Source organism: Leptopilina heterotoma, unplaced genomic scaffold (assembly GCF_015476425.1).
Source record: "Leptopilina heterotoma isolate Lh14 unplaced genomic scaffold, ASM1547642v1 Lhet_206, whole genome shotgun sequence".
Classification (NCBI taxonomy): domain Eukaryota; kingdom Metazoa; phylum Arthropoda; class Insecta; order Hymenoptera; family Figitidae; genus Leptopilina; species Leptopilina heterotoma.
In genome coordinates, this window is record NW_025110922.1 from 1,987,705 (window position 1) to 2,014,524 (window position 26,820).

Genomic DNA, 26,820 nt, shown 5'->3' on the forward strand with positions numbered 1-26,820 from the left:
TTGTCGCACTTTTTCCCCAATTTGAAAATATTTTTACAAATTTTAATATATATTCTCTCTCCGTGTGTAATAATCTTAAATTATTATCAGGACTAGCAAATCAAAAAAAAAAACTTGTATCAAATGTTAACTAAGAAATAATATGATGTCGGAAGTAAAAAAAATTTTTAAACAAATAAAAATCAATAATATATTGATTAGTGTGAGGAAAAAAGTAAATAAAAAGCTGAATATTCGCATAAAAAGAAACGCAAGATTTAGGGGAAAAAAAGCACTATTTTTTCGAGCATTTTAGACACTTGCCTGGCTTTGAGCTCGCAGACATGCTTGTAAATATCGTGTATTATAAAAAGAAAGTTACAAACTGTAATATATAGACTAGTTAGTAGTAGAAAGTTTAATAAAATAAAAAAGAACACTGGAAATTTAGAAAGAAAATTGCTTCCCTTCTAGAATAGTCACGATTTTCACAATTACATATACATTAATTATACTCTCGTTACAAAAAGGGAAAATGCATAGTAATCTTTTTTCTTGCTAAAATCTACAGCATAAAAAAATTTCCATATCAAATATATTTAATTTTATTCAGAAATTAATTTAAATGTCGAGAAAAAAAGATACAGGTGTTCTTTTATTCAATTTTCTTTATTAAAGCAAACAATTTTAATTAAATTAAGCAAAAGCCTTTAATAAATTATACAATAAAATTATATTGTAATATTTATAGTAAAGACCATTGCAAAAGGGATCTATAATACACAGGGTGTGATTTTTTCTCACAAATGTTTTTTACATTACAAAAATATTTAAAAAGTGTATTTTTCTGCAAATTAAACTAAAAACTCTATTTCCTGATATTCAGTAATTTATTCGAAAAAAAAAATTAATAAAATTTTTAATCTAATGTAAATAGTTTTTAAAACAGAATATTTTTCTGAAAACTTATTAACAGTGTCAGTGGCATAAACTAATTTTAAAAAAATACTTCTCTGCTTTTTAGTTGAGAATTAAAAATCCCCTCCTTAATAAATCAATTCTATTTTGAATGTATTAAAATTAGATAATTTTTGAAACTAAAATAAAAGTTTTCTAATTTTAGCCAAATCTCTGTTTTAATTGCAAATAAAAAAATTGATCATGACTAATCTTGAAGGGAATTGGAAAATCGTTTTAGAAAAAAAAATTGCACATATGGACAGCTCGCATCGAACTTCTTAAGAAAATTATTATATTAATTAAAATTAGCCTTAAATAATGCGACGCATGTACTTACATTTTAGTTAAATACATGTAAGTAGGACATTAAGTCACTTTTACACGAATTTGAAGCAACGTTATGTGTAAAACGTCGAGAAAAAAAAGATACAGGTGTCCTTTTTCCAAATAATAAAAATCAGGTTTTTAATCATAGACCAACAAAATATTTAGGAATTGATGTCTTCAGAACTGAAAAGTAAAAGCCGATTTAAGACTTAAATGAAATTAGTAAAAGTAAATCAAATTCTCTTTAACAAAAAAAAAAGAATATTGTAAATTAAATAAAATAAAACAGATATTTTTTTAAAAACACTTAGCCCCTTTTTTATTAAGAATTAACGAAAATAATCTCTTACGACAGATTATTGAGTTTTAATTGTATATTAAGAACTTTTTTTTTCTTTAATAACACAACTTCTTTCCTCTTCCATTCGATAAAATATAATTAAAAATAATAAAATCTAAAAATAGCTTTTAATTAAATTTTTTCTTATAATAATATTTGCCAAGTGTCAAATTAACTTGAATGAAAATAATTAATTTTGTAAAGTGCTAATACAGTTTCTTCTTAATTTCTTCTTTTCGTTCATTGGTCAATTATTGTTAAATTATTTTTTGAAATTTGAAAATTTCATTATTTTAGTAAAATTTTATTTTTATACAATTTTATTTACTATTTTATGTACTCAATAAAATTGTATGAATTAATTTAAATTGGGTATTAAATGCTATACCTATTTACTAAATTAACTGGAAACGTATAGCAGACTTAAAAGTTTAAGTGATTGAGCTTTTAAATTAAACAGTATATAAATATACATATAATGTAACAAATAAAGTGAACTGATCTCTTTTTTTCTCCTATGGCTTCTTTTCTATCGTCTAGAAAATGCTTACGTGCTAAATCAATTTTCTTGTCTTGAATATTTCCATAAAATAAATATTTTTTAATTCATGTATGGAGAAAGGATACGCGTTTCTTTAAAATAGAAAAATTTGAAAAGGCTTCCAAAACAAATCTTGAGAGAGATGGCACTTTAATACGTTTTAGTATACTGATATAATTTTAAAGTGATAATTTTCTTTATGAAAAAAAAAAATTCTGTTCATAAATTCAAATTGAATTCAACATAGAAAAAAATTATAAATTCGGAAATACAATTATTTTTTTATAAATAATTGCAAAATTTTTCTTTTACTCCAACTTTCTTTACTCAAGTATTTTAAGTATTTTAACTGAATTAAAAAATTTTTTTTTCATATTTTTAATTCAAGAATTTAAATGAATAATTTAATTAAATATCCAAAATTAAAAGAATTTATTTTCAAAAAGTTCTTTTTAAAAATCAAAATTATTTAAATAAGGTTTTTTAAATATTGACTAACTAGCTATTGTTCCAAATTTTCATTTCAATAAAGCTCAGGTTTTTCGAAAAATATGCCCTTAAAAATTTTATTTCACTACAGCAGTAAATAAAATTAATTTTCAAGTCAATAGTTCCTAAAAAAGAAATTTAAGTGAATTATTTTTTAATAAAAAGCAAATAGCTGTGAAATAGTTAATGAAGTAAGTTCCACGAATCTTATATTTAAATATAAATGTAAATTAAGAATTTAATGAAATTAAAGAAAGAATTTTCCGAGACCTGTAAAATATACTTGTATTTCAGTCGACTGATCTAAAAAAAAAAAAAAAAAATTTCTGCGACGCATTAATCGCGAATCAAGTTTTGAATAATACGCATATATAATATATTATTTTTTCAACGAAAGAACGAATAGGAAAGAAGTTAATTTCGACATGTTCTTGGATGCTGAGTGTTTTTCTATAATTAAATTGGGCCATTTTACTCTTCCATCTTTGCTGTGTGGCCCTGATAAAAAAAAAAACAAAATAATCGAGACCAGCTTTATCTAGTCTCTATGCTGTTGATTTGTTAAATAAATGTTTATTTCGTACAGAAATTCAATTACTTTATATTTTCTTTACCCAAATAATAAAATCCCCAGATGTGAGATATTTTAATTTAAAATATATATTTTCTAGGACGAAAAGTCTTTTCTCAAAAAAATATTTTTAAGTAAAATAAAAAAATAATTTTATTTTCTTAGTTGATTTTTTAATGTCTAAGACACTTTTTTTACATTCAACAGTGGCATGAATCTCACAGGTAACATCAATTAACCGGGTGTTAATTATTGCTATAAAAAACTGTTAATGAACGATAATAAAGAAAAATTTTCTTACCAATTCATAAACTATTCACTTGCAAAAAAAAGTTGCAGTTCAATTTTGAAAGTGAAGTTTGTTTAAACAATAACAATGCCAGGCGGTGTTGTTTTTTTGGTTTGCATTCCCACATTAAGTTACGAGCATGAACTTGTTTTTGGATTTCCGATAAAAAAGGACAAGAAGCCAATAAAACCCAATAAAATGGATTTACGGCTCAAGGATACAAAATCGAAGACAAATTTAATACCTTTGGGAGCTGAAGACACTGATGATGATAATGGCGCAGAAGACGTGGATGATCAAATTGGCAATACTCTTGTCACTTTTCCAGGACGAAGAATTCCCGCAAGGGATCGTAATGTTTCGTCACCAAGAATGCGACCGAAGGACCCTGTTTTTGTTTCAATGGAAACGGTAATTTGATTCATATTTAATGCTTTAGAGATTAAATAAAAGCAAAAATGATTTAAACAAAATTGTTTTGAATTAAAAATCATAATTTAATTTAACATTCTGAATAAAATAAAAATAGTTACTTGGAAATTATTGTAGAAAAACTAATATTTTTGTTAATGCAAAATACGGTTTTTGAAAATTTATTTTCTAGGAAAATCTGAATTTTATTTATTTTAATGTCTTATTCTATGTAATTATAGAATTAACTATTAGAAATTTCGTATTACTTTTGTGCTAATTAGATCAAATTTTTACTAATTTAATTAATAGAAAAATTTTTGTAGAAATATTTACGAAGGTAAAATTTAGAAATTATATTCTATTCCACAATTTTGAGTAGATTCTTTTTAATTTTAAAAGATCACATATCTGTTAAATAAAAATAATTTAATTCTTGCACAGTATTTTATTAATATTTTTAAAAAGAAATTGTTACGATTACTAAGAATTTCATTAAAATCTTTTGAAATTTTTAAATTCGTTTAAGGAATTTAATTAAAATTGTACTGATATTAATTGAATTCATCTGAAGAATTTTATCAAATTTTTTGAAAATATAATTGAATTCTTTCCAAGAATTTAAAAAAAAAATTGTTTAAATAAATGAATTCCATTTAGAATTTTTATTTACACTGTATTGAAAATAATTAAATTCTTTCAAGAAATTATATAAAATTTTTTGAAAATAATTACATTTTTTCAAGAAATTAAAAAATATTGTTTTTTAATAATTGAATTCCATGGAGAATTTTTATTTACATTGTATTGAAAATAATAGAATTCTTAATAAAAAATTTATCAAAACTATTGAAAATAATTGAATTTGTTAAGAAAAATTTTATCAAATTATTTGAAAATAATCGAATTATTTCAAGAAATTAAAAAAAAGTTTTTTTTAATAATTGAATTTTAATTCCATCATAATTAAATTTTTATTAAAAAATTTATCAAAACTTTTGAAAATATAATAATTCAATTTTTTAGAAAAATGTTATCAAACTTTTTGAAAATAATTAAATTCTTTCAAGAAATTAAAAAAAATATAGGTTAATAATTAAATTCCATCGAGAATTCTTCTTTACATTGTATTGAAAATAATTTAATTCTATAAATAAAAATTTATCAAAATTTTTGGAAATAATTCAATTTTTAAAGAAATTTTATCAAATTTTTGAAAATAATTACGTAAATTCTTTTAACAAGTTTAAAAAAAAATTGTTTAAATAATTGAAGTCCATCGAGAATTTTTCTTTACATTGTATTAAAAATAATTGAATTTTTAATAAAAAATTTATCAAAACATTTGAAAATAATTGAATTTTTCGGTAAAATTTTGTTAAAATGTTTAAGAATAATGGAATTATTTGAGTTTTATTAAAATTCTATTAAAAATAATTAAATTCCTCCGAAGAATTTTTTTATTTATGAAAATACATAATTGAATTATTTCGAAGGAAATTAAAAATTCTTTCGAAGAATTTTATTAAATTTTTTTGGAAATAATTGAATTCTTCCCAGAATTTTATTATAATTTTTTGAAATATCTGAATTCTTTCGAGAAATTTTATAAAAATTATACTGAAAATTTAATTGAATTCTTGCGAAGAATTTTACTATTTATAAAAATAATTAAATTCCTACCAAGAATTTTATTATTTACAAAAATATTTGAATTGTTACAAAGGAAGGAATTTCATTTAAATTGGTTTTGAAAATAGTTCAATTCCTAAGAAAAATTGTATTATTTATTAAAATAATTGAAATTCTTTCGAGATATTTAATTAAAATTATATTGAACATAATTAAATTCTTACAATAAGAAACAATTAATTAGTTAATATATAAAATTTTTTTAAATTTTGAACCTGAAATCTTACAAAAATTGAAGTTGATATTTGAAAATAAAAAAAATTGAAATTTGGATAATAATTAATTAAATACCGCGATTTGCGAGCGCATCATTTGCTAAGTAATTAAATAAATAAACTAAAAACAAATATTTACCCAAAAAAGGTTTTAGCTGAACTGCTGAAGAAATTGAGAGTAGAACACGTTGTCTGGTGCAAAGACAGAGCAAATATGTACTACGAGGTAAATAATCATACCAATTTAATTAATTACGTAATAAATAAATTAATTAAAATTTATTGTTAATCTTTGGCGTTTATTTCCAGGTGATTTTTCCAGTCCCTGCCGGAGATCCTTGTGAGAACTGTCTTCATTGTTTAACTGAAATGGGAATAGGAGTTAAAATGAATTCAATCGTAAGGTATAAAATAAAATTTCGATCCAAGTAAAAAATAAAGAATCGATATTAATAATAATCGTTGTTAAATTATAAAATTAACTGGAAAATTAATTTTCAGTGTGATACCAACTCAATGTACTTACAGTGGAGTAAGACATGTGGAAGCAGCCGCCATCAAATTGGAAGAAGAGCGCAGAAGGTTTCAATAAAAAAAAATATCCTTATATTTTAATTTCCTGGTTTTCCTTCATTGAAGGATCCATTTTTCAAAATGAATTAGAAATTGATAAATTCTTGAATGTCACAGAAAAACGGATCAAAGAAGAAATGACTGGGATAATTTTGTGTCATCAATCCGTTCGAAATTGACTGTGAAACAAGTTGTCGACGGTGTTCAAAGCGGTGGAGATTTAACTTTTGATTACATTTTATTGGTATTAACTGCTGAGTAAGCTGCAACTTCTAAACTATATTAAGAAAAAATTCCCAAAAATATCCAGATTTCACCATTTTTGTTCATTTCAAAAATTTCTTAATTTTTCTTCTAATATTTCAGTTGCCTTGCTGCTCTCGGATTAGTTGAAAACAGTGCAACAAATGTCGTTGCAGCGATGTTAGTTTCTCCACTAATGGTACGATTGATTCCTTGAATGATTTATCAAACTTTCACAAATATTCGGAAATTGTAATCGAATTTAAAAATTAATTCATTAATTAATTTTGTTTAGGGTCCAGTAATGTCACTGACATTCGGTACTGTTATAGCTGACAGAAATTTGCAATTTATTGGATTCAAGAGTTTGATGCTGGGAATTTTTCTCTCGATTCTTTTTGGTTTTATCTTTGGTCTCGTTCTTGGTACAACTGAAATGCCCTGGGGCTATAACGATTGGCCGACAGATGAAATGAAGGGCAGGTAAAAAAAAATAGAATCAATTCTACTTCTTTCAAATGTATCTTTCGATTTTTTTGATAATCGAGTATTAATTTTGTTGATTAATTTTCGTCTTAGAGGAAATTATAGATCATTATGGATGGGAGTTCTTTGGGCTTTGCCATCTGGTACCGGAGTTGCTGTTGCTCTTCTTCAAGGCAGTAATGGTCCTTTAATTGGAGTTGCGATTTCCGCTTCTTTATTGCCACCGGTTGTCAACTGCGTAAGAGTCATAATAAATAATAATTAATAATTTAATTAAACTAATTCTAAACTAATTTAATTCTAATTCTAATTAATATCAGGGTTCGAACTAGCAAAAGTATTTAAAAATACGGACTTTATGGACCAAAAATGTAAAATTACGGACCAATTACTGACAAAAATATAGCCAGTCCTAGTCAAATAAGAGAACATTTTACTTAAAACTATAAATTAAATTTTTCATGTTTTATAATAATTAAAGATAACCGAGTGACAAAATCATTATTTTATATTATAAGAATATTGTAACTTCTTTAAAATTATTTTCATTATTTCAATTCAATTATTATTTTCAAAAATTTTTAACTACAATTTTACTTTATATCTATTATTTTTAATAATTTTTGAAAAAGTTCTTTAAGAATTTTTTAAATTCATATGCTTAAAATATTCAATTTTACGAAATGTCAATTATTCGGGAATTCCTTAATTAAACATATATTACAAATTAAAAACTTCAAATAATTTGAAGAAAAATTCAATTAAACTTTTTCAAAAAAATTAATTCTATACAAAATTGTTAGTTAAAAGTAGGAAATATATGTAGATTTTTAAAGTTTTTAATTCGAAACCTTTTAAAAATTCAATCATTTTTAAAAATTTTCACTTCATAGATTTTAATATTTAATCATAATCTGAAATTTTAACTGAAATTTATTTTTAAATAAATTTTTATCAGAAAATTTTACGAGAATTCAATTATTTAAGCACAAAAATAAATAATTTATTGCATGTTTCTTAAAATTGATTTCTCATACAAAATTTTATCAATAAATTTTTAAATAATTGAATTCTTTTGACGAATTTTGATGAAATTTTTAAGAATAATTACATTTTTCGAGGAATTCGATTTAAATTGTGTTAAAAATAATTAAAATTATACGATGAGTTTTATTATTTATAAAAATATAAATTCCTAAAAGAAATTTCATTTTTTGTGAAAATAATTGAATCTCTGTAAAAATATTTTATTATTCTTGAAAATAATTGATTATTTTTAATAATTTTGCAAAAAAGTTCTTTGACAATTTTCAAATCTATTTGTTTACAATATTCAATTTTACGAAATTTTAATTATTCGCAAATTCTTCAATTAAATATAATGTATTAGGAAATAGAAAATTCAAATAATATATAAAAATTCAATTAAACATTTTCAAAAAAATTAATTTCAAAATTCAATTATTTCTATAAATTCACGTCTTATTGCTTGTAATATTCAATTATTACTTAAAATTTTAACTGAAATTATTTTTTAATAGAAACTTCAACTAGAATTTAGTTATTTAAATACAAAAAGAAATAATTTATTGAATAATTGAATGGTGTCTTAAAATTCAATTCCCATAAAGAATCGTTATCAACAAATTTTAAAATAATTTAATTCCAGCAACGAATTTTAATAAAATTTTTAAGAATAATTGCATTTTTCGAGAAATTCGATTAAAATTGCTTTAAAAATAATTGAAATTCTGTAATGAGTTTTATTATTTGTGAAAATAATTGAATTATTGCGAAGAATTTTATTACACTTGAAAATAATTGAATTTCTGCAATAATTTGTAACTTTTACAAAATTGAATTTTTTTTCTTGTTTTTAACTAATCATTTCTATAAATCCATTATTTTTAAGAATTTTTGAAAAAGTTCTTTAAGAATTGTCAAATTCATTTGTTTACAATTCAATTTTAAAAAATTTCAATTATTCGTAAATTCTTCAATTAAAATATATATTAGAAAATAAAAACTTCAAAAAATATAAAAATAATTCAATTAAACTTTTTCAAAAGAATTAATTTTACAGAATTGTTTGTTAAAAATATGAAAAATTCAAATTTCAATTCTACTAGAATTCAATTATTTCAATACAAAAATAACAATTTTTTAATAATTGAATGTTTCTTAAAATTAAATTCTCAGAAAGAATTTTATCTATAAATTTTTATATAACTGAATTCTTTTGACGAATTTTAATAAAAATTTTAATAGTTTTTTCGAGGAATTGGATTAAAATTGAATTTAAAATAATTGAAATTCTACAATGAGTCTTATTATTTATGAAAATAATTCAATTCCTAAAAAGAATTTTATTATTTTTGAAAATAATTGAATTTCGGAGAAGAATTTTATTAGTTTTGAAAATAATTGAATTTATGCAATCATTTGTAATTTCTCTAAAATTATCCAAATTATATCGTTCAATTTACGAACTTTTTATCATTCTTTAATCAAATTACGGACTTTACGGACCTTTTTTTTAAAAAACGGACTTTTACGGACCTAGTTCGAGCCCTGATACTTAGAATTTAAACTAATTCGAAATTAATTAGAAATAGAATTTCTCACTGGTTGAAAGATTATTTTAAATATAAAGCAAATTTACATCAAAGTCACTTTGACTTGAAAGATTGATAAATATGCTTTGCATCTAAAATAATATGAAATTAGATTAATTCAATTATTTGACTATTTAGTTAATTTAATTCACATCAATTATTTCTATTCGATCATTTTTGCTACCTTGAAAGTATTAGAATTTTATTTTCTATTTGACTGACTTGTTTAGGGATTATTTTGGGCCCTTGGTTGCATTTGGCTCATATATCGACCAATTAAAATGCCTCACATTAAAGGTGAATCCTATACAGATTTTAATAGTTCTTATAAATATGTCTACACTGATTATCTACCGGTTGAATTTTTCTGCAATGGCATCATCAGTGCGTGTCTAACATTCGTCAATGTCGTCTGCATCTTTATAACTGCGATCATTGTCCTCAAGGTTTGTAATTTCTTCAAATTTCTCCAATTTTCAATTATTTTCAATTTCTAAATATTTAAATTCCTCTTCTCATTTTCTTTCTTTCTTTCTTCTTCTTTTTAATTCTTTTCAGATCAAAGAAGTAGCAGCTCCTTATACTTCAACACCAGAACTCCGACGATTCTGGGAACATGATATTCGTTTAGTTCGTGATAAGAATATATCACGAGACAATAGTTCTCTTGATTCTAGGTAAATATACTGCAATAGAGATAAAATTATATCCGTGAGTGTAAAAGAAAAATACTAAATTCTTTGCTTCCAGCTTTTACGATGGATTAAGTAAGATGAAGAAAAAAGCTTTGGAACGTACCCTGAATGAAGCGGTTCTTGAAGCAATTGACGATGATACCTTCCGTAAAGTTCAACGGGCCAGTTATGGACAACATGGAGCTGAAGATGTGAGACTAACTAAAAAAACAAAATTATTAAATTAAAGTAAAACAAAATTATTTACCGAGTTTTGATTTTCTACAATTTTTCTTTAAACAGATATCGCCGAGAATTGGATTACGAAACGCGCACGGAGTATCGGATTTGAAAAATAAAGGAGCAGACAAGCATGTCGATACTTCTCATCCAATCGAAGATTTACCGAATCAATTGCAAGCAAACACCACCGAGGATCTTGCAGCTCTTGACAGACTCATAACATACTTACTCGGTCAGCCATCCACGAATAATTCGAATAATAATCCTGGAACTTCAAATTTAGACAGTTGGCAACGTTCATTTCGCGCCAGCGCAAGGGGATACCGTCCATTGAGACCAAATGAAAATCACGGCGAATCTTCAAATTATGGAATTGGCACAACACCATTGTAAAGATAAATTTTTTATTAAAATTACTAAGTATCGATAATAACATTCTCCTTCTTCTTCTTTTTGTAGAAATAAGTACATGAAGACATAATATAGTCTTCATTATTCGCACATAATAATCACGATTTTGAATAATATATAAGTTACGTATAGTAGTCGATAATAATAATCGATAATAATCAGTCAAATATACATGCCAAAGTCTTTTCAAAAAATGTTAATCATCTTCGAGAGATGGTTCAGTTCCAAAATATCGATCACCAAAATTACCGATTCCTGGAAGTACGTAGAATTTTTCATTGATCTCTGGATCAACGGCCGAGGTGACAATTTTCACTCCTGGGAAGGCGTAGGCTATTGAATGCACCCCGGATTCAGCCATTAGCAATGATACAAGAAGAATGTTTTCTTCACCAACGTCATGATCGAGAAGAACTCTTATCGCCATCATTGCAGCGGCACCAGTCGCTACTGTTGCGTCCATCAAAATCACCTTGTAGTCTTTTATGTCCTTCGGTAAGCGTAGATAATATAACTGAAGAGAAACAAAAAATTATCATTAACGGAAACTATTAAAATTATTAAATTAGAGTATTAAAAGTATTCTTAAGAAGAAGAGTTTAATGACTTTTCTTTGCAATTTGTTCAAATGCGCACCTCTGGTTCTCCAGTATGAAGATTAGTCTGAATCAGAATTTTGCCGATACGTATGTCTTTACAAACATCTCTTACAGCTTGTTCCATCGTTTCACCGGCTCTTAAAATAGAAACGCCACAAATTTTATTGGTTGCCGCTCGTTTTCCATGATAAGGAACACCTTGTGGTGTTTCAACTGTGATTTCCTGTATGACAGAAAAATTATTTTAACGGGTTGTTTCTTTTCTTTCTTGACACTATATTTAATAATATTTTCAATACTCTTACATATTAATCATGTTAATAAACTAGCAAATATTACATCGCTAGCGCGCGAAACGCCGTATTCAATTTATTATTGTTATGCAAATTACAGAATTTTTTATTTTTAAATATCAACTTTTTCAATTTTTGAATAATTAGATTGAAAATTAAAAAAAATCAATTATGTATTAACTAATATACTACTTAATTATTATTGTTTGTTAATTTCAAAAATTTAAGAAAATTCTTCGTAAGAATTAAATAATTGACACAAATAATAAAATTCTTAGGAAAATTTCAATTATTTTTATAAATATTACAATTCTTCTGAAGAATTAAATTTTTTTTGTAAATAATAAAATTTTCTGAGGAATTCTATTATTTTCAATAGAATTTTAATAAAATTTCTCGAAAGATTTCAATTTTTAAAAAAATTTTAATAACAATTTTCTAAGAAATTCAATTATTTATTTATTTTCAAAAGATGTGATAAATTGTTTTTTAAGAATTCAATTATTTTCACAAATAATACATTTTTTCGCATGAATTGAATTAATATTCAGTTAATTTTTTATAAAATTTCATGAAACAATTCAATCATTTCTAAAAAAAATTTTAAAATCACGAATGAAAATTTTAATTACAATTATTACAGTAGACACGATTATTTTAAAAAGTTGAAAGAAATTCTTTCGTAAAATTCAATTATTTTCCAAATTTTTAATTAAAATTATTTAACAAACGATATTATTTTTAAAAAAACTTAAAAAAATATCTCAAAAGAATTTAATTTGGTATTTACGAAAACTCTAATAAACAACCTAGTTCAAAAGAATTCAAATTTTAATAAAATTTAATAGTAAAATTATATTAATAATCTATATTAATAATCGTTGTGTTCCGGTTGGTTCCGGTAATCTGTTCGCAGTTTGAAGTTAGTTGTTATTTGCCTTTTTGTTTCTTAACTTTTTGAATAAATTAAAAATAAATTCTTTTTAAATATTTTCAATTTTAAAATTAAGATATATTGAAAATCATCAAATTTTTGCAAAGAATTTTATCAAAAAGTTTGATAATAATAGAATTCCTTCGAAGAATTTTATTATTTAGGAAAATCATTGAATTCTCTTGAAGAATTTTGTTCAAATTTTTGAAAATTCCAATTAAATTCTTTTTGAAGAATTGCTTTCAATTTTTTTTTTTTTAATAATGGAGTTTTTTTCACTAATTTTAATTAAAAACTTTTAAAATAATTGAATTTTATGAACAATTTCTTTCAAGATTTTATTAAAATTTTAGAAAATAATTAAATTTTTGCAAAGAATTTTACTATTTATAAATATAATTGAATTGTTTTAAAGGGTTTATTATAATTTTAGAAAATAATTGAATTTTTTTTTTTAAATATTAAAAATGAAAAAAAAATTGAATTCTTTTATGAAAAGTTATTAAATACCTATGTATTAAAAATAATTGAATTTTTGAAAAGAATTCTATTATTTATAAATATAATTGGATTTTTTCGCAGAATTTATTAAAATTTTAGAAAATAATTGTATTCTATTGAAATTTTTTATAACGAATTAAGAAAAAAATTTAATTCTTTCCTGAAATTTTTTTGAAAATAATTAAATTTTAGCAAGGATTTTAATATTCTCAAAAATAAATGAATTGTTTTGAAGGATTTATTAAAATTTTAGAAAATAATAATTGTATTCTTTCCTGAAATATTATTAAAATTTTGTTTAAAAATAATTGAATTTTTTATTCAAATAATTGAATTCTTGCGAAAAATTTTATTAAAATTTAAAAAATTGATAAACATGAAAAATTAATTATGTACTTAATAAGTGAATGTTTTAAATTTTGAATCTAAAATTATTCAAAAATTTATATTTGAAAATAAAGATTTTTTTGTAATTTGCATAATAATAATAAATTGATTTAATCACATTTGCTAGTCATTAATAAAATCGATTAAATTCAAAAAATTGTTCAAAAAATTCAAGAAATTGTTCGAAAGAATTTAATATTTTCTAAAAATCTTAATAAAATTTTAAAAAATGGTTTAATCGTAAATCATGTTTTTTTTAATAATGATTGAATTTTCCAAAAACTTTCTCAAAATTACAAAAAGAATTTATTTAGAGTAGAATTTCAGTTTAATATTCTAAAAAATAATGGAATTTTGGAAGAATGATAATTGTAATTTGTAAAAATTACTAAACTTTAAAGGATTATATAATTGAAATTTTTAAAAATTTTAATTCAAGTGAAAAATTAAATATGTAATTATAAATTTTTAAAGTAATTCAACAAAATTACTAAATCATTAAATAATTTAATTTTAAAAAATTGAAAACTTTGTCCAATTTTATTGAAACAAGTTTCATATTTTAAAGAAATTTATCACAATTTTAGAAAATAGTTTTATCTTCAAAAGAAAAATATTAAAAAATTGGAAAAGTGTATTTGAAAATCAATAAATTTGAATTGTAATTATTTCAGTATTCCAGTTCTGTCAAAATGAGTAGACAGAATGATTGAATGCATTTGTCATTATATGTAACATCAGTAATAATTAATTTACCTGGAAAGGTAAAAGCGAAAGAGCATATTCAATAACCAGGCGTATAAGTCTTTTGGAGTAAAAAATGAACTCATCGCGATGTGTAAATTTGTTCCTGATGAAAGTATGAAGACCTTTACTTTGTGGTGAATCAGGAAGCATAAAAAGAGAAGACGGCATTGGTTGTCCGAGGCAGGAGTGCGCAAGTTTTTCCCTCAATTTAAAACCTCTCTGTAGAAAATTAAACAATTTAAATTTACAATTTTTTAAAAATTTCATTTACAAATAGTCTTTTTAGTAAATTTTTTTAAAAAACAATAATTTTATCTCTCAGTCGTCTTTAATTATTATAAAATATGAAGATAACGATCACTTCGAGTCGAAGACTCGGAGTGATCGTTATCTTCATATTTTATAATAATTTTTTTTTAGTTAATAGCGAATTTAGCCTAGCAATTATTTAAATTAATTTAAAATTCCATTCTTAAATATTAATTTAAAATAGAAAGAAACGAACCAGCTGAAGTTGAGTGTGAATATGTTGTACAATTAGTTCGATCGCCACTTCATTTTCTCCGCCGCGTGGCACAATAATGTCAGCATGAACCATTGACGGAGCGATGTAGTAGTAAAATGATGGCTTAACCATTGTCGAATACTGCTTTAAAACACCTTCAAGATCTCTGCCCCTTTGCGTAATATCCCTACGCAGTCGTCGTGCAAGTCTTATATCGGCATCCGTGTCAACGAAAACCTTCATGTCACACAGCTTCATATTTTGAAGAAATATAGTAGTAAAACAATTCAATGAGAGATAATAATGTTTGTTTTTTTCTATCTACTTTCCTTATAATTTCATCACACTGGAAACGCGAAATTGGACGTGAAGCAAATAAAAATGTAAAGGAAACAAAAGGGACAGGAGGCCAGCAGTTGAAAATCCTGATCCTGTACTCTGTAAATTTTCTTCAATTATACAACCTTTTTTCCCAATAAAAAATTTCGATAGCAAAAAAATTTCATTTTTTTTCTGTAGTAATGATCAGTATTACAACCACCGCTGTGTTAGTGGTAGATAAGTGATTAGAGAAAGCGAAAAAAAATAACAGTAATACCAGGGTTGACACAAAAATTTAATTTTCATTTTTCTCTGACTTTTCCCTGATTTGAAGAAAAATTTTTGACTTTTTCCCTGACCCTGAAGATTATTCTGATTCACTCCAAAAATTATTAGATTTTCAAAAAAATGTTGCATTACATTTATTTACGAATTTCTTTAATTCAAACCTTCTGAAATTCAATAACTTTTGAGAATAACAACAAATTTAAGATGACAGAGTGATAAAATCATTATTTTATATCATCAGAATATTGTAACTATAAATTCAAATTTTCAATTATTTTAATTTGAACCCTTTTCAAAATTCAATTATTTCTAAAAATCCACGCTATTATTCATTTATAATTTAAAATTTTAAGTGAAATTCGTTTTTTAATCAATTTTTATTAGTAAATTTTCCGAGAATTCAATTATTAAAATACAAAAATAAATAATTGAATTTTTATGAAGAATTTTATCAAAACTTTTGAAAATAATTGATTTTTAGACAAATTTTGTTAGACTTTTTAAGAAAAATGTAATTATTTGAGTTTTATTAAAATTACATTAAACATAATTAAATTCCTGCGAGAAATATTATTATTTAGGAAAATAATTGAATTGTTTTAAAGGAAATTAAAAATTCTTTCGAAGAATTTTATTGAATTTTTTGGAAATAAGTGAATTCTTCTCAGAATTTTATTACAATTTTTTTAAATAACTGAATTATTTTGAGATATTTTTATAAAAATTATACTGAAAATTTAATTGAATTCTTGTAAAGAATTTTACTATCTGTAAAAATAATTAAATTCCTGCGAAGAATTTTATTATTTCTCCAAAATAATTGATTTTTTCTGAAGAATTTTATTCAAATTTTTTTAAATAATTGAATTCCCATAAAAAATGTATTATTTGTGAAAATAATTTAATTATATAGGAAAATTTTGTTACACTTTTTAAAAATAATGCAATTATTTGAGTTTTATTAAAATTACATTAAAAATAATTAAATTCCTGCGAAAAATTTTATTATTTAGGTAAATAATTTAATTGTTTCGAAGGAAATTAAAAATTCTTTCGAAGAATTTTTATTAAATTTTTTGGAAATAATTGAATTCTTTCCAGAATTTTATTACAATTTTAATAAAATAACTGAATTCTTTTGAGAAATTTTATAAAAATTATACTGAAAATTTAATTGAATTTTTGTAAAGCATTTTACTATCTGTAAAAATAATTATATTCCTGCTAAGAATTGTATTATTTATGAAAATAATTGATTTCTTTTGAAGAATTTTATTCAAATGTCTTATTAAATAGTTGAATTCCCATAAAAAATGTATTATTTCTGAAAATAATTTAATTATATAGGAAAATTTTATTAAAATTGCAATTTTATTTGACAAAAATTAAGGTCCTGAAAACATTCTACGTTTCAATTTTATTAACAAAATTTTGTAAAGAATTTTGTCCAAATTTTTTTGAATAATAGAATTTTTAAACGAAGTTTATTTAAATTTTTCGAAATAATTGAATATCTCAAAACTATTTCTATTGAATTTTCTGAATAAATTTGAATTCATTCGAGAAACTTCATTAAAAAAGTAAAAATAATTGAATTGGTGCAAAGAAATTTATAAAAAATTGATAAGTAATTGAATTTCTGTGAAATTTTTATAAATATTTTGTTTAAATAATTGAATTCTTTTGGAAAATTTTATAAAAATAGTAGATATTATAAATAATTGAAATGAGGAAAGTTTTTGAAAATAATTGAAATTTTGCCAAGAATTTTATTAAATTTTTTGAAAATAATTGAATTTCGGAGAAGAATTTTATTATTTATAAAAATAATTGAAATTTTAATGAGAATTTTTAAAAATTTTTGAACATATTTGAATTTATACGAAGAAGTTTATCATTTTTGAAAATAATTGAATTTCTGCAATCAGTGGTTCTTAAAATTTCTATTTAGATTCATTAAAAATTGATATTTTCTAAAATTTCAAATTGGAACCTTTGAAGTTCATCTATTTATGAAGATTGAAAACACAACTCTTTTGAAATCTAATTAATTTTGAAATTTTTAAGTAAAATTATTCATTAAATAATTTCTAAGTAATAATTTCATGATAGTTCTTCAGAAATTTATTTTATTTCAAAAGAAACTATTGTCAAAAATAGAAAAAATTGAAGGGTTTGTATTTGAATTCTTTGGAATTTCATAGTTTATAAGACAAACAAAAAATACACCAAACTTCAGAATTTTCTTATAAATTCAAAAAATTAAATTCTTTTCAGTACTTTTAATAAAAATCCCTGACTTTTCCCTGAATTCCCTGACCTGTGGCAACCCTGAGTAAGAGTAAGGAATTTTTGTGTTCGTGCTTTAGTTTGAAAAGAAATTGAAACATGCAAACACACAATATCTAAGTTTTGTTTTAAAATTACCTTCAACACGTCTGCGTTGTAGAAGGTTAATATACCTTCGAAAATTATGACATTGGCACCATACATCGTTTTCTTTGCAGTCAAGAAATTTATAATTAAAATTCATTACTTAATAATAAAGTAGGTTAATAAATTTAGAACTTACGGTCCGATTTTCTCTCGAGTGCGTAACAAAGTTGTAAATAGGAACCTCAACCTTACGACCTTCTTTAAGTCGTTGAAGTGTTGCTTTCAGTAATTCAAAGTCGAAGGCATCTGGATGATCGAAATTATATTCGTTATTAGCAGCCATTTCATGCTGTTTCTCATTGAGAACCTGTTTTGAAAATTGCAACTGTTTTAGAAACATTTTCATCTTCATTCTATTTGAATTTTTCTTAATTTTCCAGTCTATTTTCTATTTTAGTTCTATTTATCATTTCTCAAGTTTTTGACACTGAATTAAATTCTTCTATTCACCAAGTCTTCGTTAATTTTATTAGAAATAAAATCTCACTTTATAGAACGAATCCATGCTGAGTAATGTGACCCATGGAACATCCAGAGATTCTATAATTTTCGTTGCTACCGTTGTTTTTCCAGAAGCACTGCCACCGCAAATACCTAAAATATTCATTTAAATTAATCATTTAAAATTTGCGAAACAATTTAAATTTATTTAAACAATAAAATCAGAACTGTGTAAATAAGGATAAATGAGCCTCGAGAGATTACGTAAAGAGATTACGTTTATATAATGTAAAAACATCAGAATTGAAAGCGAAGTTAATTTTTTTTCGAAAATATATAAATATCAACTGACCAATAACAAAAGGTTCGACTTGTTGTCCTGCATAATTATACCAAGGAGGACGTCCTGCGGTGTAAATAGTTCTCGTCTTACTTCTCAAAATTGATTCCGAAGATGTTTTCTTATTAGACTGCGACATACTTGTTGTTCGTTGTCTTCGAGATCTTGGTGACTTCTGAGATCCTGCAAATAAATTTTCAGTTTAAAAAGAAATACAAATTTTTACTGCAAATATTGAATTAAATCCCATTTTACGAGAAAAGTCGCATAAAATCAAAAAACACACAAATAGAATTGAGAAATTCACCTGTAAACAAAAATTCCAAATAAAATAAAAATATTGTTTCACCTTGTCAAAAATGAGTGGAACTTATTTTTAATTTAAACGACTGGAGGAAAAATTTAAGCACAATTCACAAATTAATTTTAGCTTCTCTTAAATTATAGAAAATGAGGAAATGGAAATTTAATTATAATATTAAATGCAAAAATATTAATCAGTGTTGGAAATCATAAAAATAACTCCTATAATAGAAAATCAATATCAGATAAAGCGCAGATCACGAAACATTCATCTGTTGCTCCTATTAGGTAAGCAAATAAAATATATCAAATTACGTAAATTAAAATTTATGAAATTTATGAAATTTATTTATAAGGAATTTTTTAATTTTTTCTAATTCTAAAATATTTTGTAAACAAAATACAAGATATGTACATATAAACCAAAAAAAAATGCAAAAACAAGTATAGAAAATAGAACGTTAATAAATGTTATAATCTTAAATATTTCGAATTTCACTATTCATGTAATTTATTTCACTTGGGAAAATTTTTGTAGTTTATAAAAGTTGATTGTTTGCACAATGTTTTAGCACTTTGGAGTAGGGAAAAGGTCGTGAATTTACTTAACATTACTATAATTATTACCGCTACTGTGCGAGGCATTATTACAAACAAAAAGGAAGCATTTATGTAGAACAAGCATTCTTTTCAAGAATTTTTCAAGAAATAATAAAAACAATAGCTAAACAATTACCAGCGGAAGGAGGCCTTGGCGATTGTGGAGTAGGTGTACCCATATCAATTCTTTGTTGACAATCATCGTCACATGTTTCTTCAATTAAACAAATCTCTCGATCGACTAGGCATGCATCTCCATCATCGCTGCAATCAATTACATCATATATGATTAATTTACTTGATGTCAGTTTGTACTCATTCTCGCGGTCAATGTTACACTGCAGTTTTAGAGGTCAATTTTGAGGTTAGAATTGCAGAAAAATGTTGAATAAAGATTTTTTGGAGAATTTACCTTTCGGAGCTCGCGGAACTTGGTGTTTCAAAGTGTTGAATTTTTGCAGCCATTTGATTTCTTAATTTGAAAGTGCTATAGAAATGGCAGGCACTTGAAAAACGTGCTTGTGAAATTATATTTGACGTAGAGAGCTTGTCTCGCGCAGGTATATACTGGCGGAGATGTGCGAATGTGTTGTGCCACGAATCAACTCTTCCGTCTCTTTTATTTGTCCACGTATAGCAGGAGCAAGTGAAATAATATGATTGCAGTTATTAGCTAGCTGGCTATCAAATGCAATTTAAAAAATAATAAATAAAACATCTTTGTGCATTCTCGATAAAAATTAAATTTTAAGGTTATGTGAAAATGGAGGATAATTGACAGCTGGCTTTGTGATTATTACATATTTTTCTCAAAAAATCTAAGTTCAGAGTAAGTATTTTTATTAATCTCGTGTATTTTTTTCTTGTATTCGTTTTCGGGAATTCTGAGATTATTGACAAAGAGCAAAAATTATTTAAATTAACAAAATTTGGAGTAAATTAGAAGTGTCAAAGTATACTGTCTGACAAATTTGGAGTAATACAATATTTATACTTCTTTTTATAACATTTTTTCACTGTTTCTCTAAATAAATTAGCTAATAATAAATTTTTCTCAATCGATAAATATTAGTCAATCAATAATTAGTCCAAAAAAAGAGTACATTTATTGTATCAAACACATATTTTTAAATAACAAAAGTCGTATTTTCTATTTTTCCAGCAGAGTGTATTTTTATACTTTCGAATTTATTATTCCTGAAAGGGGAAAACGTAATTATTTCATTTCCGCAAATGTCCTTTGTTGTATATTCAAGCGTAGAAAAATTATGCTTATCCTTTTGTTGACATTCAGCTATATTTTAAACATTTATTTGTTGTAACTTTTTCTCTTATATAATAAACTAGTTATTTACATTTCTCGATAAAACTTTTAAAAATAGAAGTACAACAGATTTTCATGTAAGCAATGTTTCTATTTGAAAGCAATTTAAACTCTTATCTATAATTTTTCGTGTGACACGACAGCAGTTTATTAGTTTAAAAATATTGTTTGTTTTTTTCAATATTCTGATGGATAATTTTTTTTTCAGCAGTAGTAGATACTGTTTATTTAAGATAATCAGTTTTACTATTTGTTTCAGCTCTCGTAATGTGAATCATTTGCCACGAAAACAGTGTTATTTAGCTTAGGATGATTGGATTGTGGTCTTGGCGATCAAGTTGGCTCGGAAAACTTGGTTTATTGTTACTTGTTGCATGGCTTATTGTGCTCATTGTATCAGTTTCTCAGGTGTACAAAACAAGTTCATCGTCTTCATTTAGTGATTCAGTTAATAGACAAAATGATCAACGACTTGTACAAATGGCTAGCGATTTTGAAATTCTCAAAAAACAGAATGAAGCACTGCGAAACATCATTATGGGGTGAGTTGACATTATTTTCAATTCTTGCTTCTAAAAATAAATAGATTTGTAAAAATTTCGATTTTTATTTGCAATTTTCAGAGATGAAATAAAGTCCATAAAAGGGGATCATTTAGGTTTAATTTTAGATCAATTGGAAAAGGCTTCTATTTATCCTGATCCTGTGGGTTCTCATGGAAAACCTTCCTTTGAATATGAGGAATTAAAGAGACGCGTACGGAACAATATTCAAGAAATGTGGTAAGTATTGTATTCAGAATTGACCCAGGTCAGAGAATTTTAAGAAAAGTACTTGAAAATATTAAATTTTAAGAATTTGTAAGAAAATTCTAGATATTATTATCCACCAATTTTGGAAAATATTTAAAATAAATTTTTCTTTTTGTTTGTTTATAACTTTGAATTCATCACGAACTTTAATACCAGAATTTAGAACTAAAATTACTTAAAAGTTTAATACTTTTTCATATGTTTATTTAAATATAATTAAAATTCTACATCCATTGAAATTTTCAAAAATTTTTAAGTTGAAACCTTTTGAAATTTTACTATTCCGAAAGATTGCTACTGTTACTTTTACAACGTTAAAAAAAAAAATCTAGAAAATAATTGTATTTTCTAGATTTTTTTTTACTAAAATTCTTTTATAAATCAATTATTTTTAATAATGTTGAGAAAGTTTTTTGAGTATTCAATGATTAGGTAAATAAAAAAACGTTTATTTAAAATGCAATTTGAAATTTCAATTTGTTTTCAAAAAAAGGAATTTTGATTATTCGCAAATTTTTTAATTGAATATGTGTTTAAAAATTCCAAAAATTACTAATAATTAACTGATTTTTAAAAATATTTGAATAACATTTTTACAAGAGACTGACAATTAGTTATTTCGGATTTTTAATTAAAATTATTCAAAATTTATATCTTTAGAAATTTCAATTTGAAATCCTTTGAGATATTATTATTTCCAAAAATTTCTCTTGTTACTTTAGAATTCAATTATTCAAATTCAAAAAAGTTAATTTAAAATAAATCTAAAATTTAATTGTTTTTAACATTAGGAAATAAAACGAAATTTTTATTATTCCAAAATTTGTTTAATTGAATGTATGTTCGAACATTTCAAAAAATTACTAACAAAGAACTAATTTAAAAAAAATTTTAATAAAAATTTGGCAAAGTTCTTTGAGAATTTAATTATTTAAAATTAATTTTCTTCAGAAGTTTTTACTACAATTCTTCGGAAATTCAAAATTTTTAATTAAAATTTTTCTCTAGATCAAATATTTTGAATAATATTTAGAAAGTTTTTCGGGAATTCAATTATAGAAATACAAAAGTTCAATTTTTTATAAAATTCAACTATAACTTTTAAGGGTTTTTTAAAAAAATTTTTTAAGTTGAAAAGGAGAAATTCTTTAATTTTTATTAATTGTGAAAATAATTTAATTCTTGAAGAACTCTTTGATGAAATTATTAATTATAAATTATCAAGTGGATAATTTTATTTTAAAATTACCAAAATAATTGAATTTTAAGAGAGTTAAGTTTACAATTTTTTTAAATAATTGAATTTAAAAAGGTTTCAAATCGAAATTTTAAAAAATTTTAATTCTTTATAATTTTAATTATAAATCCTGAGAAATCTAGTGTTTGAAAAATTTTTATTTAAATTGTTTTTTTAAATTACATTGAATTTTTGATTATATATATATTTAATTGTAAAATTTTCGAAGAATCCAAGTTTCGTAAAATTGAATTGTAAACAATCGGTTTTTAAAATTATTTTTGATGATCTTTCTGTCGTTCTTTGAGTAATTGAATTTTCGAAAAACTTTCTCAAAATATTGTTAAAAATAATTAATTTAACAACTGATTTAGTAATACTATAAATTATAAAATTATAAATAGTCAAATTTAAATTTATAAAAATAATTGATTTAGAAAAGAATGTTAATTAAAAATTCTATAAAATTGTAATTGAACTGAATTCTTGAAAATCAAGGAAAAAGGCAAAATTTTGTCTGGAAGTCAGAGAAAAATAAAATAAAATTTTATATGGCATCTGTGTATATTATAAGTTCTTAAGGAAGTGAATTTTGTTTTTTAATTATTTATCATTTTTGATAAATTAAATTTCCCAGAATTTAATAATGTGATTATTATTATTTTCTCTTTTTTATTATAATTCACTGTATTTAAATTTTATTCGTGTTATTTTCTTATCTTTTCTTTATTATTTAAACAGGTATTACATTAATGCAGAATTGAATAGAATTAAGAAACGCGCACACGAATTACCTTTCGAAAGTGAATTGCAAGACGCAATAAAAAACGTATGGGAACATAAAAAATCTCTTTTAATAGATGTAGATAGATTGACAAAAGCTGACGGTCATGATGAATGGCGTGAAAAAGAATCGAAAGAATTATCTGATTTGGTTCAGAGGCGATTTACGTATCTTCAAAATCCGAAAGACTGTAGTAAAGCAAAAAAATTAATATGTAATTTAAACAAAGGCTGTGGATTCGGTTGTCAGGTATTTTTTTCCCTTTCTCTCTCTCTCTCTCTCTCTCTCTCTTTATTGAACCTTATTGAGAATTTTAATCAGAACTGAATTTTAATTAGAAATAAATTCGTTAATTTTGTAGATTCATCACGTGGTCTACTGCTTCCTGGTAGCATTCGGTACGGAAAGGACAATGATTCTGAAATCAAAGGGCTGGCGCTATCACAAGGAAGGATGGGATTCAATTTTCAAGCCTTTGAGTGAGACATGTTTATCGACGAGCGGTGACTCGTATGCTAATTGGCCAGGCGATGAGAACGTGCAAGTGATCTCATTGCCTATTGTCGACAATGTACATCCAAAACCGCAATATCAACCTCCAGGTGTTCCTGCCGATCTAGCGCCACGTTTAGAGAAACTTCATGGACATCCCCTCGTTTGGTGGGTGGGACAAGTATTAAAATTCCTCATGAAACCGCAAGACGACATAAGTAAAGTCCTCGAGGAAGCTAAAGAGAAACTTAGATTTAAAAAACCAATCGTCGGCATTCACGTTCGACGAACCGATAAAGTTGGAAGTGAAGCCGATTTTCACGATATCGACGAGTATATGACAAAAGTTGGCCAATATTTCGATAGTTTGGAGGAGCAACCAGATGTGAGGAGAGTTTTCATAGCCAGTGACGATCCAAAAGTTATTCCATCGGCTAGAAATCGTTATCCTTCCTACGAGATAATTGGCGATCCTGCAATTGCTGAGACAGCATCTGTTTCACGACGTTATTCCGATGTTTCGTTACACGGAATTCTCATTGACATTCATCTTCTTTCATTGAGTGATTTTCTCGTTTGTACATTCAGTTCACAAGTTTGTCGTGTCGCTTATGAATTAATGCAAACATATTACGTCGATGGTTACAATCGTTTTGCATCCCTCGACGATGTCTATTATTACGGTGGACAAAATTCACATCCAAGTATTGCAATTTTGGATCATAAGCCAAGGAAGGGCGATGAAATTGAATTGAAAGTCGGTGATCTAGTCGAAGTACTTGGAAATCATTGGAATGGTTTTTCAAAAGCTCGTAATTTACGAACCAATTCAAAGGGATTGTATCCTAGCTTTAAAGTTGTTAATCGAGTAAAGAAAGTAGACTTTCCCAAGTATTCAAATGTGCCCTTACGTGAAATTAAAGTATAGTGATAAATTAATTCTAAACGAAAAAGATTGATACGTTAAGTTTAATTTATTTAATTAATTAAATTAGCCTTTACGTTATAGATTAACAATCATATAGTTCTTCATTGTGATCTATTTGTTAAAAATGAAAAATAATTTTTAATCTTTCTGTTATAATCATGTTCGAGTGACATTCATGATTATAACGATGCGTTTTGAATAATTTTTCAAATTAGAATTTATTTAGTTTTTTTTTAATTCTTTTTAATATACAGTATGTTACATAATGTATTTTCTAATCTATCTCAGATATTTTTCTAAGAAATAATTATATATTTTTGCTTAGAAAAAGAATTAATTCGTGAGACGTGGGTATATGTGCAAAAAAAAAGAAACGAAACATTTTTAAGTTTTAATAATCAGTACTTGATATTTTGAAAATATTGATTTAGTCGTCCAAAGATTTCATTATTTTGTATTATTTTGAAAATATCTGTAGAAAGTTGAAATGCCGTTAAAATTACAGACTTGTCAAATCTTAATAGAGACTGAATTGTGAAAAATTCTGCTGAAAATCATTGTAAAAGAAAGTCAATATTCTCTTTTCTTAATAATTGTATAGTCGCTAAAAATAATAGTTAAAGAAAAAAGTAAAATATAAATAATGTTTTGCAAATGTAGAATTATGAAGAAGGTAATTGGTAAATTTTTTTATTATATTTGTTATATAATAAAATAAAATAAAATGAAACAATATTGCGATATTATAATGATGATAATTATAATAATAAATTAGTATTACTTGTGAATTAAATCAATTAGTATTTTAATATAAATTTTTGACTTATTGGAATATTTTAATGCCGATTCCTTCTTCTAATTGCAAATTTATTATAAAATACGAGCTTTTTGAAAATTTCATCGTATAAATTATAACTTTGCCATTAATTAGTGTAGAATAATGGATTTTATGTTTATTATAAAATTGTGTTTTTAGTTTATATAATGCCCTTTACCAAATATGTAAATTGACATATATTAAAAAAAGCTCCCTTTCAATCTTCGAGTATTAGAAAATTGTTTATGTCAGAGCTTAGCGTGCAAGGGCAAATCATTCTTGTATAAAATAACTTTGAATGCTGTACATGTTTATAAAACATGGATATCGAGCTGGGCTTGACGCCTGTTTTTACTATAATTAGAATTGTTCTTGTATACATATTGTAATATATTTTATACTATGAGGCAAATAAGAATTATTGTATGACTGATTTTGGTTTTCAATAATAAATATTTAATTATAAAATTTCGTCTTAATTATTCAAATTTGATTTTTTCATTAAATAATTTATTTATTTATTTACATTAATTAATTATTGATTTGATGAAGTTTAAATTAGATATTTATTTTAATTAAAAATTGTCATTACTAACCATTTTCAAGACATTTTTTTTTATTTTAAATTTCGCGCTATTTATTAAAAAATATAACGACCCACGTGGTTTTAGT

The 26,820-nt window shown here is 24.1% G+C and overlaps 3 protein-coding genes across 3 annotated transcripts; 2 read left to right on the forward strand and 1 right to left on the reverse strand.

Moving 5' to 3' along the window:
* Positions 1-3,420: 3,420 nt before the first annotated feature.
* LOC122501208 lies at positions 3,421-11,041 on the forward strand. The gene is made up of 12 exons (XM_043610509.1): positions 3,421-3,907; positions 5,963-6,040; positions 6,124-6,218; positions 6,316-6,396; positions 6,505-6,645; positions 6,754-6,829; positions 6,926-7,113; positions 7,210-7,354; positions 9,962-10,177; positions 10,290-10,408; positions 10,482-10,617; positions 10,709-11,041. The coding sequence occupies exons 1-12, from the start codon at positions 3,584-3,586 to the stop codon at positions 11,039-11,041; spliced, it is 1,932 nt and encodes a 643-aa protein (XP_043466444.1). The 5' UTR covers positions 3,421-3,583.
* LOC122501210 (uridine-cytidine kinase-like 1) lies at positions 11,036-20,304 on the reverse strand. Its single transcript, XM_043610511.1, has 10 exons — positions 20,167-20,304; positions 19,891-20,018; positions 18,864-19,034; positions 18,558-18,664; positions 18,207-18,377; positions 18,062-18,133; positions 15,026-15,277; positions 14,530-14,739; positions 11,696-11,881; positions 11,036-11,573 (listed from the first exon to the last, which is right to left on the reverse strand). The coding sequence occupies exons 1-10, from the start codon at positions 20,217-20,219 to the stop codon at positions 11,256-11,258; spliced, it is 1,668 nt and encodes a 555-aa protein (XP_043466446.1). The 5' UTR covers positions 20,220-20,304; the 3' UTR covers positions 11,036-11,255.
* A 139-nt stretch (positions 20,305-20,443) lies between these two features.
* Positions 20,444-26,616, forward strand: LOC122501209 (alpha-(1,6)-fucosyltransferase). Its single transcript, XM_043610510.1, has 5 exons — positions 20,444-20,583; positions 21,338-21,620; positions 21,702-21,860; positions 23,869-24,160; positions 24,273-26,616. Exons 2-5 carry the CDS (start codon positions 21,388-21,390, stop codon positions 25,329-25,331), a joined length of 1,743 nt encoding a protein of 580 aa, XP_043466445.1. The 5' UTR covers positions 20,444-20,583; positions 21,338-21,387; the 3' UTR covers positions 25,332-26,616.
* The last annotated feature ends 204 nt before the right edge of the window (positions 26,617-26,820 follow it).

Bases quoted from the DNA above. Each gene is read 5' to 3' on its own strand.
- LOC122501208 (XM_043610509.1), top strand. From the start codon at position 3,584: ATGCCAGGCGGTGTTGTTTTTTTGGTTTGCATTCCCACATTAAGTTAC. The intron at 10,178-10,289 runs GTTTGTAATTTC...AATTCTTTTCAG, and splicing joins CTGCGATCATTGTCCTCAAG to ATCAAAGAAGTAGCAGCTCC. The intron at 10,618-10,708 runs GTGAGACTAACT...TTCTTTAAACAG, and splicing joins GACAACATGGAGCTGAAGAT to ATATCGCCGAGAATTGGATT.
- LOC122501209 (XM_043610510.1), top strand. From the start codon at position 21,388: ATGATTGGATTGTGGTCTTGGCGATCAAGTTGGCTCGGAAAACTTGGT. The intron at 21,621-21,701 runs GTGAGTTGACAT...TGCAATTTTCAG, and splicing joins CTGCGAAACATCATTATGGG to AGATGAAATAAAGTCCATAA. The intron at 21,861-23,868 runs GTAAGTATTGTA...TTATTTAAACAG, and splicing joins AACAATATTCAAGAAATGTG to GTATTACATTAATGCAGAAT.
- LOC122501210 (XM_043610511.1), bottom strand. From the start codon at position 20,219: ATGGCTGCAAAAATTCAACACTTTGAAACACCAAGTTCCGCGAGCTCC. The intron at 18,378-18,557 runs GTGAGATTTTAT...TTTTCAAAACAG, and splicing joins GCATGGATTCGTTCTATAAA to GTTCTCAATGAGAAACAGCA. The intron at 18,134-18,206 runs GTAAGTTCTAAA...TTGACTGCAAAG, and splicing joins ACTCGAGAGAAAATCGGACC to AAAACGATGTATGGTGCCAA.